General features: G+C 43.3%; 1 protein-coding gene across 1 annotated transcript in view; it reads left to right on the forward strand.

Moving 5' to 3' along the window:
• Positions 1 to 7,186: 7,186 nt before the first annotated feature.
• BAZ1A (bromodomain adjacent to zinc finger domain 1A) overlaps positions 7,187 to 13,925 on the forward strand; it is a 63,457-nt gene continuing 56,718 nt past the window's right edge. The window contains exons 1-2 of the mRNA XM_048307065.1: positions 7,187 to 7,337; positions 8,025 to 8,174. Of these exons, the coding sequence (XP_048163022.1) occupies positions 8,062 to 8,174 (113 nt within the window). The 5' untranslated portion in view covers positions 7,187 to 7,337; positions 8,025 to 8,061. The remainder of the gene's footprint in view (positions 7,338 to 8,024; positions 8,175 to 13,925) is intronic.

Raw genomic sequence — 13,925 nt, forward strand, 5'->3', positions numbered from 1 at the left:
CCTCCTGATTTTTTGACAAACTGTCCTCCTGCCAAGGAGATTCCTTTAGATGGTGTGAAAGAAGTATTATTGGAGGCAGGAGGGAGGAAGTATTTTATTTCAACTTGTGTCAGCTGCTAAACATTTTTATCCAAGCATGTGCGCATGCAATATGCACAAGTATTAGATAATGCTGAGATTGTAACTCTTTTGCTGCTAAACTCTCAGTTGCACAACAGGCAAGAAATGGAGAATTGAGGTCATGCATATGCCTTGCATGCTTAAAAATCTATCTGTGAAGCAGGAAATTCTCTCACTGAACTCCAGTTTTGTCACAGAGGCACAACACACCCACTCACAAACATTAGAAAATAAAAATCAAGGCAGTTCAGGGCAGTAATGGGAAGGTATGGCCATTTTTAAACTTCATCTGATCTTTTAAACCTTTCTTCTTGGTACTGACTTTAGTGGGGATACCAACCGAGATAAGGTGTAAAAGAAATATTTTGCACATTTTCTCCTTTTTCTCATTATCAGCTGCATTTATTTCACTGTACCTCAGATGAGTCAGCGGTACGGAGTGTAACTGAAAGCTATTTTTAAAGGAGGGGTCTTATCCATTGCATCCAATAAGGACTAGGCAGAGCTGTAGATGACTTTTTTTTGCACTAAAGGAAGCTTGCAGTTAAGATTTCTGGGGGCAACACAGTGGTTGGTATGCTGGTTTAAGTGCTCCTGTCTCTGTAAATCTGGGTTTACATGCAATGTTTTACAACATTCTGTAATTATAACAAGGATGCAAACTTTCCAAATATATTTTAGGCTGAGATATTTATGCCAATTCAACCTTAAACATGGGTACATTTAGAGATGTATAATGATACATTGAATCACTAGAAAGTGTTCCTATAGAACAATGAACTATGTGGATATAAGCATTTTTGCAACTTTATATCTGTGTCCACACTGCAGTCCATAAGTTCCATGTGTGAAGGTAGTCTTAGGATTGCCTTTGCCTTTGTTTTTTGTCTAAGAACTTCTTGGATGACTGGAAATTACAACTGAAATAATTGTTGGTTCTTAATTCATAAGTTACTGAAACTAGCAATTTCATTCTATCAACTGTGCACTAAATTGGTACTGGTAACAAAAAGGTTTACATTGTCTTCCTTGCCATGAATGCTTAGCAACTCTATGGTAACAATCCGAATAACTTTCCAGCTGTCCTAAGTCTTCCAAAGACAGCAAGACTAAAGTATGCACTGGATTTACCACCTTTAAAGTTTGTTTCCTTTAGTTCTGCTCTACATGCGTGCTTTATATAAACCAGACATATCTATGAGTGCCTGACTTTTAAGAAATGTAGAAATTCTGTCAGTATATCACTTTCTCTTGGGTGTGAGGCCCCAGTGTGGGTATTGTGGACAGTGGTGTCCACCTAAAACATGTCTGTCCCTGGATCTGTGGGAGAAGGGAGAATGATCATTTGGACTTGTGCCTGAGAAGCTTTCCTTACAGAGGATTTCCCCAGAGTATAGCATTCCCTAAGGACTATATTCTGTGGCTGTGATGTAGTATGGTTGGCTCCCCTCCAGCTGTAGGACTCAGCAGACTAGGCTTGGAACATCCTGTAAAAGCATGAAATCAAAACTGAAGCTCACTTTGTACCCAGAGCAAGCCACCAGTTTACTCCAGCCCTCGTCTACCTTGGCTGAAGTGGTCTAAGCATGCGCAGAAGCATCATGGTGGGGCTGTTCCACCTGTACGCACCGTGACTCACCCATGCGTTGTCAAGTGGGGAGACATCCAGAGTCTTTGTTAGCCAGCTACTCTCTCCTTCCAGTTCTGTGCTTATCTGGGATCTACCAGCAGCAGAGTGCCTAGATAGTTAAACTCTTTGCCTTAGCTCTTAGGGTCTTCTGTGAGAGATCAGTAGCAGGACAGAAGAAAATAAGGTGGAGGCCAAAGCAGTTTCATATTAAAGGCATAAGTAAGTCAGAATACTGGTCACAGTTGTGAGTCATTTGTCGAATGAATGACTCAAAGAAAATCCAGCACGGTCTGTATTTGATTGAGCAGATGTATATGCTTCAGATTGACTCATCACTTTAAACTTTGACTAAATAACTCAGATCAACTACTGGGCCAACTTCTCTTCATGTGCTCCTCAACAGGAATTGCACAGCATGGGATCATTTCAGTGTGCAAGCAGGTTTGTCTAATCTCAATATTAGTGACAAAAAACCCCACAAAATCCAAAAACAAACAAAAAAACCCCAAAAAACAAGTTGGGACTGTATAGTCATATAACAAAAATCATAAAGCAACATCCTTGAAATTATTTGTTCTACTCATCGACCTGACAGAGAGGGGTTCAATGTAAGCAATTCAAATAAGATGAATGCAAACTTACTATATGGTAGGTTAGTATTATGCAGCTTGAGAGTTTCCAATCTTAAATTTGACTGCATAAATAATCTCTTAATGATACAGACCCAGGTTTCAAGCAGGCTGATGCAGGATATTCAAGTCTATTGTAAAATGCCATACATTGCTCCAGTAGTGACAATGTGCATATGTAGCAAAAATTAGCAAATCTGCCCATCATTCATTCATTTATTCAAAATCCTTAATCAGTCATCATTCATTCTAAATATTAGTTAGCAATAGAAATTCAGCATATTTTAGTGTTAGAAAATTACAGTAGTGCCAATACTCTGTATCATGTGCACTATAACTGTAAGAGAGAAAATGCAGTAGCAATTCTCTCAGAGTTTAAGCTGGTTTTAGAGACACTATTAGGAAATGAATAGTGGTTTCACAACATGATTTTATCATTTTGTAACCAGGTTAGAGGCCAGTCATACATGGTCATTGCTGTAAAGTAGATAAGGTCAGAGTTCCTCCCCCCTAGTATAAAGTTATCAGCTTAAATACCTTTAATAGTATTTTCTGAGAGAGAAAAAACAGGATATGATTAAAGTAAACTTTAAAGGAACATATCTCTTAATTTCTGGAGTTGCATAGAAATTAAACATGCAATATCCATTAAAAGCAGTGAGAACCATATGTCTAAATCCTATTAAACTGTGAAAAAAATATTAAGAACGTGAATGCCTTTCCACAGAATAAATCTGATGATATAAGAAACATCCCAGTGCTCCCCAAGGGCTTTGTTGAGGGATGGGTTCTGCTGTACTGCGTGTTCTTTAACCTCAACAAGAGCCAAAGCAGACTCTGGCCATGACTTACTGCCCTCTATGATAGCAACAGACCCAACAATTATGCCCTGCATTTGCAACTGTGGAATGCCTGTTTTAAGATTATTAAGTAACTACCAAAAATTGTGACCACACCAAAAATTCACTGTCAACAGGGATTGATTCTTTACCTTTATTTGTGACTCATGAAAGCAACAAAGAGATGAACATATCAAGCAGCTGCAGAATAAGGAACCTCCTGTCCTTGTTATTACAGAACTACTTGAAAAGAATGTTGAAATATAACTGCACTAGAACGAAAGATTAAATGCGTTGTGAAAAATCATCTGTGTACTTCTTCTATGGTTTCTTTTTTTGACTGAAGTATGTTATTTATAAGTGAGTATGTTATTAAACACTGAACATAGTGCTTTACAGCCAGTAAAAGACAATAGACCAAATGTTACTGTTACCCACAGCTGGAGTGGATTGATAAAACTAGCACATTGTCTTTGCTCACATCGTTTAAAGTCTAAATAAAGATATGTGATCAAAAGAGTGAATTGACTTAGCTAGGTGACAGAGAAAGGGCAAAAGGTGAAAAAAAGCTCTATCAGTAAGTTATAAAATGCTTAACTGGATAAATATTTTGCTGTGTGCCCTAAGCTTTAAAAAAAAGTGATCTATGTTTCATGTTTACATTACAGAAATGAAGGATTTTCAAAATAGCATTTGGAATGAAAAAGGATGACACTATTCCCCCAAAATCTACTCAGTGCATTAGAATGAGTCAATGCTTACATATATGTTATACTTCCCCCTTTATGTATGATCCAGTAAACTGGGAAAAAGGTAGACAATATTGGTATCATGTCATTTGACAGAACAACTCACTAGCAATCTATCATTTACACATTTTCACATTTATCTTTTCAACCATATGTTTTTTACAAAAACTATAGTTGAGAACCTAGCATGCCATTCACGGTCCAAGGATGTTCTTGATGAAGAAATCCAATTACTTTTTTTCTCTAACTTCAGCCAAACCTTGAGAGAACAAAGTGGCAACTTTGGGGAAAAAATAAAAAGAACAAAAAAAGCAGGAGAAGAAGTGGCTAAACACATTCTACAGAAAATACTCTCCCGGTTGCATGATAATATAGGTAAAACTGAGTAAAATTTCTGCTTTTGCACTGTTCCAAATATATGATTTGGACAAATACTAGTTATTCCAACATAAATTTAAGTGTGATTTTAAAGTGACAATCCTTTAGTAAAATATTGCATGTGCTCTACTTGTTCCAGAATAGCAACAGTCATATATGGGATTATTTTGTAATGAAAATAGCTGAATAGATATTTTGGAGCGTCTTTGTGTAACGCAGTTCTTGGTAGTTTAAAGAGGGGAAGAAATAGGATAGGGGAGTGAATCTGTAATACTGGAGGGATCCAGTGAAAAGAAATATAAAATTTTCAAACTGTGGGGAGCTTTGAAGGAGCAGCTGGGCAGGAGTGGGGGAGGCTGCCCCAAGCCTGGGTTGACTCTGTCCCTAGGAAATTGTTCTACCCTTGTACAGCATCGAGTACAGTATAGTGTTTTATAAGATTTTATGTTTCAAATACAGCTATTTTTAAAGTTCTGTGAATGAGAACTGCAATCTCCCCGGCTAGGGAACTAAGTTTAATATATCTGTTAGTGTCTAAGTCATCTTTTAAAAGAAAGCAGCTTCATTTTTGCTGCTTTGTGGTAAAATCCACATCAACAGCACCACTGAATGTCATCAATCAATCATCCCATTTCCGCATCTTAAATTAAAACTCCTTTGAGTAATTTGTAAAAAAGTCCCAAATTATTGTAAAGATTAAACATAGTGTTACAATAAAATAAATATTCCCATGGGAGGAAAGTAAACTTTTTCTGATGTTTCAGAATTATTTAACACTGATTTCTCAATGCCCACTCAGTAGACATTTAGCTGGCTTCATAAAAACTTGTTCTAGGTCCTGTTGACCTTATTGCAAGAAGAACCAGAGCCTGGATTTGTAGATTTTAAAGAACAAAGGTGAAAACTAAATGAACTGCTCCTCTCTGTCCTAAGAACATGAAAACACAGTGCAACCCTATTATTCAGTGAGGATCTGTTCACTGGAAAATCACCGAGGGAATAATGAGGGGGGAAGAACAAGAGGAGGAGGAAAAGGTGAGAAGAAAAGAGAAAGAGGGCAAGAGAGAGCAAAGAGGAAAAGGGAATTTGCTTTTGATGTCACAGTTCTATCAGCTCATGCATTTTTCATGGATACCAACTAGTGCTAAAATAATGCTGTGCTGACAATACAAGCATGAAAAAAAGTAGCCAGGTTCTCAAACAAAATGATACTGGCTTAAAAATAATAAGATTTAAAAGAATTCGAAACTCAGAGCTTTTCTTTCCCTTCTAATTAGTAAGCCTTTTGGGGCTGACATATTCCAGCATTTCTCTCAAACTTGAGATTTAGGAATGTAATTATTTTTAAGGTGACCTGAGGTTCCAATTTAATTGCATCTGCTGAAGAGCTTAAAACAAAGTGTTGCAAAACTTCACTGTAACCCTAAGAGTTGGCAACACTAAATGTCATAAGCATGGCATACTATACAGTTTTGAAGCAAAGCAGACTAAAAATTATCAGATGTTAGATACAAGTGCATTAATTCAGGTAGCATTTGTGCCCTTTGCTAGAAGGAAATTAAAAACTGAAAGGGAAGCCAGCTGGTAAATGAAAATAAACTGGTAGGACTCAGGAGTTAACCTGGTGTCAGTTCAGGCTTTGTAAACTTAACTTGAGGAAGTGAACATTAACATTTCTCAGTGCTTTTGATTAAAACCTGATCATTTTAAAATAAAGTCATTAATGGATTGTATGTACACATTCTTTTAGGCTTTAGTCACACGTGCTACAGCAATGCCGATTACTTGCAAAAGAAAGCAACTCATGCACAGGTGCAGGAAACAGCATGGGACCTTTATTTGCAAAAACGGCATTTTCAGTTGTTGAATTATTTAGGTATCAGCCTTCAGATATTAACCATCTCAATAGTTCTGAGGACTTTCTACAATTATTCTGTAGATTTTTAATATAAACACTGTACTTAGTTGTGATGAATTATAATGGATGTGGACTTTCTGTGGTTTTTGTCTTCCAACATGGCTAGCACTCTTAGGAACACAATTAATTTAATACTCCAGTTTTAATTACCTATGGCACTGTAAATGCATTAGTGCTAAAAAAAAAAAAAAGGCGGTGAAAAATGAATACACTAATGAAACCATTTAATGGCATTTTCGGTGAACTGGAAGGAAAAGCAATGTTATGGGGCCCACGTATAACCCTCCTTGGTCATCTTAATTATATACAATCGCACTTTCTGCAAAATACACCCGTACGCCCCCGCACGCGCCAACAGCACTATGGCTCGGGGGCTGTAACTGAGAGAGCAACGTCCCCGGCACCGCACTGTCAAACGCCGAAATCCGCTGGGGATCAGCCCCGCGCGAGACGCGCCGGGGCCCCTGCTCGCAGGGCAGGTACGAAGGGCAGACAGGGGTGGCTCCGGGGCCGAGCGCTGGGTCTCGCCGCGGCCGGCGGTCTCACAGCTGCTCGGTGACCCCTCGGCACCGGCTGCTAACGCCGCTGGCGGAGGCGCGGGTGGGCAGCACCGCACGCCGCAGGCTCGGCCACCCCGCCGAGCCGTGACCGCCGTGCCGGGGTCGCCGTGCTTGTGCCGCCCGCAGCCCGGCCCGGCCCGGCCCGGTCGCACGGCCGCGCGGAGAGAGCCGCCTTCCCCCACCGGGCAGCCGGGCTGTGCCCACCCCCCGCACAGGAGGTCTCCGGCTGATAATTCAAAAATGGAGGATGCGCCCTCTCAGCCATTAATTAATAATGTAGCTCGCTGTCTTCCTGTGTGACACACGCTGGAAGGCACCGAGCGGCCAATAAAGATGTAGGGGAGAGCAGGGGAAGGCTCCTCCCCGCAGCTCTTCCTGATTGAGGGCTTGAAGAAGTAGATCAAAAACTTCCCAGGAGCCGGCGGGGGGGGGGCTGAGGAAAGGAAAGAAACGCGGCGAGGGGGACCGCGCTCCGTACCGACCGAGCAGCGAGCGCAGCCTGCGGCCGCACCAGGTGGGCAGGAAGGGAGGGAGCCCCGCAGCCCCCGCTGGACAGGCCGGAGGCCGGGCTGTCCCCCGCGCCGCGGCCGCGCTGTCCCGCGTCGGCGGAGCCCGGCAGCCGCTGGGCCGGGGCGAGGCGCGGGGCGGGAAGGGCGAGGACCCCAGTTAGGCAGCGACCCGGCAGGAAGGGAAGGAGGGAGATAAGTGGTCGGCGCTGCCCCTCCTGGGTGTTTGCTTTGCGGAGAGGAGGAGGAGGAGGAGACGGAGGCGGAGTGGAAGTTGGTGTCCGGCCCGGCGTGTGTGGGTCAGAGGCGGGGGAAAGGGGGTGACCCAGAGGCAGGGGCGCCGCAGGAGACAAAGCGCGGCCGGGGTATCCCCGAGCCGAGCACGTTGCGCGGCTGGCGCGGGGGTTGCCGCCTCCGCCCGCCGCTCGGCGTCATGGCCCCATTGTGAGGCGGGCGGAGGCGGAGGAAGGTGCCGCCGTTGGTCCGCGCGCAGTCCCAGGCAGGCAACGGCGTGTCGGGCACACAAAAGGCTCCGCCGAGCCGCCGCTCCCGCTCGCTCCTACCCCGGCTACCCCGGGAGGAGGGACACGCCGGGCCCGCTCCCTCCTCCCCGGGCTGGTGGGCGCCGCTGCCTCGCTTAATCCCTCCGTGTTTTGTTTTTTTCTTTCCTTTATTTTTCCTCCTACCCCGTGAAGCCGATCCTGGGGCAGGAAGAGAGCTGGGAGCGGGGCGATGCCGCTGCTGCACCGAAAGCCCTTCGTGAGGGTGAAGCCCCCCGCCGACCTCCGACCGGACGAGCGTGTTTTCTACTGCAGGGTCACTAACGAGATTTTCAGGAACTACGAGTAAGAAACAGCCCCGTGTCGGTGTCCGCGTCCGTATGTCCGTCCTGCACTCCCCCGCTAACCCCCCCGCGCTCCGGCGGCGGCGGCGGGCAGGGAGCGGCTGCAGCCCCCAACGACTCTGACACCTGGGCGGGCAGGGAGGGAGGGAGGGAAGGGGATTCCCCAGAACGCTGCGGGGAGCCTTGCCGGGCGGTGTGAGGGGGGACCGCGGCTGGCGCCGAGCCTGTGCCCTCGCGAGGGGGGTGGGGGAAGAGAGGGCGGATCTCTCGCCTGGGGCAGGGGGAATCCCTGCCCCTCCTTGGCGTGGGTACCCCGCAGCCCCCTTCACTCGCGGGGAAGAAAGACAGCCGGCTCCTTCCCCCCCACTCCTGTCGCTCCTTCCGCGGTGTCGCCCCTGCCCCCGCCGGGGAAGTGAAAGTTGCGCGTGTGGGAGGCGGCGGGCGGCAACGAGCGTCTGCCGGGCTCGGGCTCTCCCTCCCGTCCGCCCCCGCCGGCAGCCGCGTGTCGGCGGCGCACGGCGCTAGGCCGCCCCGCGGAAGGAGCCGCGCCGGGCCCGCGTTCAGGCGGCGCAGCGGGGCCGCCCGGCATGTGCCGGTCGCCCTATTGTTGTGGTGACGGCCGGGCGGGGGGCACCGGCCGCCGGGCCCGCTGGACTCCCCGGCCGGCTCCCGCCGCGGTTAACCCCTTGCTGCCGGCCCTCGCCGCGCCGCCCAGGGCCGCGCTCGCCCCGCCTCCGCGGGGAGCCGCCGGCTGACGCGGTTGGAAATGGCCGGCGGGGGAGCGCGGGCGCGGGGTCGCTGCACCTGTCCGGCGGGGTAGAGGTCCCGCCGCCGGAGCTCTCCCCTGCCGGCCAGGCGGGTGGCACCGCCGGGGGTTAAACCCGGCCTGAAAGCCAGCGAGCACACCTGTCCCCTTAGGAGATTTCTTTCTAGTGAGGCTTTTATCGCTCTTCCTATTCTCCTTTTTCTTTTTTTCCCCTTACTCTTTCCCACCTCCCCCCCCTTTTTTTCCCTTCTTCCTCTTTTCCGCGTGTGAAAAGCTGAATAGGAATGGTGGAATTCCCGTTAACGGTAGAAGGCGGATGGCACGGGTAGTCCCGAACTTAGAGCCACTCACTTCAGCGCTTGTAAGAACAATGGACAGAAAGTATTTAGCGAGACGTTTATCAAAGGCCGATTAATTACGTGTTTTCACCACCGGTCTGATCCAGCACCATCCCTACCTACAAAAGGCCCCCACATCCAAACTATAATTTTTTTAAAGCTGTGCAGACTAACGAGGTTAAATCCAAAATGCTTTTCATTTGCAACATACAAAATAAAAGCACACCTAAATCTTTTTCATGCTTAGACTTGTTTTTCTTACTTAAATACACTTCACTTAATAAAATTTTTAAGAAGCTAGATTAGGTAACTTCGAAGGGTAATGCCTTACTGTTCCCTGAACTATATACTCTAGGGGTGTTGAATATGTTGTTGGGAGTTCTAGAAGGAATATTTTCCTTATAGGATGTATAAGAACCTAACACGTGAGAGCTGGCAGCCTCCTGTTTCTGTAGGAATTAAGTCCCCCTCCCCCAGCTTCCGATATTTTGAAGCTGCTTTTCTGGTTAGAATTATTATCACATCGTTAGATGATTCTCATGTATTTGTATAAGTTTCAGGTACAGGTAGTTTTACTGAAATTTCAGTATGAAAAGTATCCTTTTAAAATGTCTGTCCTCAAAATGTTTGGTGACTATTTCAAGTATTCTGACAGGCTTACTTATACGGTAAAGGTGTTGTCATTAAGAAGTATGAAAGACCAAATTCCTTACTTAACCAAAGTTCATGAATTAAGGGGTAAATTTAGATGTGTTCACACACGCAATCCTTAGAAATGTCAGTAGGGGGGTTAGCTGAGAGGTCAGGTCTTAGAATGTGGTATTTGGGAAGACTGCAGAAAACTCTGCTATGCTTGTTTTTTTTGTGTGTGTGTTTCAGTAGTGTGTTTGTTTTTGTTGGTTTTGTTTTCTGGATTTTTTTGTTAGGTTGGGTAAAATTGGTGTGTTGGATTGAAAAATGTGGTACTTTTTACTTAGCAAAGTGTTCCTGGCACAGATGGGTGGGTAAGTTTAGGTTAATGTTGGTTGTGTCATAGTCTGCTGGAGAACATAGGGTTGGTCATCTTTGAGACAGTTTTAAAGATGCTGATCCTTGTCTCTGCTGGTTGCTGATGGATAATGTCTTCTGAAAACAACATTTCCTATTTCTTTGTCCAAGCAAGGGCAATTAGATTAACAGGGATAGGGAAGGCCCATTTCTTAAAAATTGTATTAGCTGTTTCATGAAAGAAAGCCATTGTCTAAATCGGGCTTCTCTGTATCTGCTTTTAAGGGGAGAATTTCAAAATTACAGAGTCCGACTCGATCAAGAGGGCTGTATAGATATATATGATAATCCGAATTCACCCGCTTCATCAACTGTATTAGTGCTTTTAACTAGTACAAACAGTTAAGACTTAAGTTGGTTTTGTGTTTGTTTTTTGTTGGGCTGTTTGGTGGGTTTTTTGGCAGAGCACAGACTTAGTGTTGAAAAGCTGCTTTCATGCCTGTGTCAGCTTTAGTAGAGTTGAACACAAATCATACATTAGTATTCATCTTTTTTCTATATAAGAAATGCTTATACTAATATGAGAAGAATTTGGCAAGACTAGTATTTTGTAAAGTGACTTTCCTGTTAAGAATGTATTTCCTCTTTAATCTGAAATACAATCACATAATTTTGTAACCCTTTCAAAAGGGGGGGGCCATGTCCAGTTGTATTTATCCTTAGTAAGAGAAAGTGGGAGAGCTGATGTTCTTCATGCTTGGTTGTATTCCTGGTTAGAGGGACAGACCAGCAAGGAGAGTCTGTGAGGCCATAGTAGGAAAATCAAGTACGGATGTGCACGAGATATATGGGATGCATGAAAAACATATTGAACCAGTGGGATGTTACCACCAGTCTTTGACGCCTTGTCTGTGAAAGTTAATAGCTGATATAGATGTGCAGAGAAAACTACTTCTAAAGTGTGGGAAGTCCTGCATGTGAAGACAGTTTGAAAAAGAAAATTAGTAGTATAGATATAGTGGTAGGAATGTTTCTCATTCTAGAACGTGAGAGGGGGAGGAAGAGCTGTTTCTCTTCATCTTCAAAACTTAGTGAAACTTCTTTGCAGGTTGGCCTGTGGAGTTCTTGGTTACAGTCAAATAGAGATCTTTCAAAAGGCTTTTTAAGTGTCCTTAGTTAAATTAGGTGAATTTTCCTGTTTCCTCGGAGAGAAACTCATCACTTTAAATGTATTCCTTAATGCATAATTAACCTGTAAATATTAAGGAATAAATGTATCATGGTTTTTTTGCTTGTTTGTTTTGCGCATTATTTGTAATACATATTCTTGACTACATCTGGAGATGAAGAGTATAAGAAAACTCAGATCCAGGATGGCAGAGTTGGTCTTCTCTTATTACCCTCGTGTGGTACGCTAAATGACTTGTTTTTAACATATGCTAAGAAAATGTATGGAAGTAAATGCTTTGCAACAAATGCTTTTGAAGCACACTAAAAATATAATAGATCTTAAACTCAAGGGGAGTATTTGGTTAGTTCAAGCAAAAGATAGCCATAATTTCTGGGCTGATTTTTATACCCATTGCAAATGCAGTAAGTACAGAGATTGCAAGTAATTTATTTCTAGCTTCTGTTAATGAACTGCCTCCTATCAAATACCTACTGAGTAGCAGCATTAAACTGCTACTCAGTGATTTTGCTGGTAATTTTACAGTTAGTCTTACCTTGCATAGAAAACTTAACTAATTAAATGAAAAGAGACATCCAGCTGAGAAGTTGGTGTTAATTACAACTACAAAGACAACTTAGTTTTAGTCCATGCTCCTTGAGTAGTTGGGCTGATGTGGACATCCCCAGGGTGCTGCAGTCACATTTGACTTCTCGAATGCAGATGCGACCATGGAAGTGAACTTTGTGGGTGTGTTTTGTACGAACTTCTTCCTCCATGTTGTCAGGAGTCACAGAGATCTTAAACCAGCAAGGAAGCCCCAGAAACCATAATACCCTAGATAAAGATGTAAAAGTAAGGCTTTAGATGTGATGTAGCAGCAGATGCTTTGCTCTTGTGAAGTTAAGTTGTATGTAGAATGTGATCAAGGGCATTATTACCCTTCAAATAAAGGGAAAGCGTATTGCTGCTGCTGCCATTCCCTTGGTTTGGTAGCTGTTGTGTCTGGTCTTTGTCAATAATTTTGTGATAACTGATGTGCATTGGAGAGAGGGGCAGAAAGAGTATATTTAGTGCTATACTGTGGGATTTTGTTTGCTCTCAAACCAAGTTAAAGTGACATCCTTAAAACATTGCAATGAAACTCTGTTAATAGACTAAGGCACAGATGATTTTGATGTACTATAGGTAATGATAGCTAAAGACAAATACTGCTTTCAAAATTGAATGTAGGTTTTTTTACACTGTTTTTTTTTCTTCCCTGTGAATTCACAGGGGAAAAATCCACACAAAACAAAAGAGGAAATGAGGGAGAATGAAACTAGATACACAAAACATGCTCGTATGCAAATGGAACATGCTTTCTTCAAACATGTTTCAGTTAAAGTAATCTTAGCATTTTGTACTTGTAATAATCATAGATTAGGAATTTTTAGAGAAAGGTTTGTTGTTTGGGATTTTAAAATTTTTTTTGGTTGGTTTTTTTAAAATTTTTTTTCCTCCTCTAAGTTCAATGCTGCTGCTTTAAATAGCATGACTGCCCAGCGTCCCCTCACAAAGAATAACAGCAGCTCTTAAAGAGACACTGTCATTGTGAACCTCTGTCTCTCCCTTGCTCTTTGACACCACCTTGACTTTTTTTTTTTAACTTTTACTTTCATAGTTTTTTAAAAATTATATTCTGGTACATTTTTAGTAACTCTTTAGAGTGTTTTTCTGTTTCCTGGCTAAAGATAATTATCAAGAGCCTCTTTGGTGAGACAGAAAAATATATGTAGAAACACAGCTGAATGAAGATTTAAGTAAGTGTTACGTTATTCATTGAATATCCATCCGTAAAAATCAGTGTCAGTCTAATACAGAAATACTGAAATGTAGGGCAGGACAAGACCTGAAGGGATCACATTTTATCTATTCTACCACCTCACAAAAAGCCCCAAACCAAACTCGTGAAACAGATTTTTGTCTAACCTGTTCTTTAATATGTTTAAGTAAGTATAATACACAATAAAGATGCACAAAGAATGACTGACAGCCATCTGTTCTTCATATATTGAAGAATAATTTATCTAATTCTCACTCCTTTGTTCTTCTGCTTTTCATGTTTAGAGTAAGCAGGCCCACATTATCCATGTACTGTCAAATATATTACATAGATAGAAGGATAGCAGGTGATATAAAATCTGAAAGTTTGTAGCTATTAAATATTATTCAGATAATTTATCTCTTCTGTCCTTTTCCCCTTCTCACAGCTGATGTTCTTCCTAAAGCATATCTCACTCAGAGGAATCCTGTGCTCATACAGAAAGGATTATCTGAGCCAAGGCTCTTCATTGTCCTCAATCTGGAATTTCCATTTTCATTTACAAAATGTTATGGTTCATCTGTCCATCTGCAGTGAACACTCATCTGCATCAGTGTCACCAATGAACGTTTGCCAGCTTGGGTTTGCAGGGAGACTGCAAGAAAAAACTCGGTGTGAACTGTCCAGTT

Source organism: Corvus hawaiiensis, chromosome 6, assembly GCF_020740725.1.
Source record: "Corvus hawaiiensis isolate bCorHaw1 chromosome 6, bCorHaw1.pri.cur, whole genome shotgun sequence".
Classification (NCBI taxonomy): domain Eukaryota; kingdom Metazoa; phylum Chordata; class Aves; order Passeriformes; family Corvidae; genus Corvus; species Corvus hawaiiensis.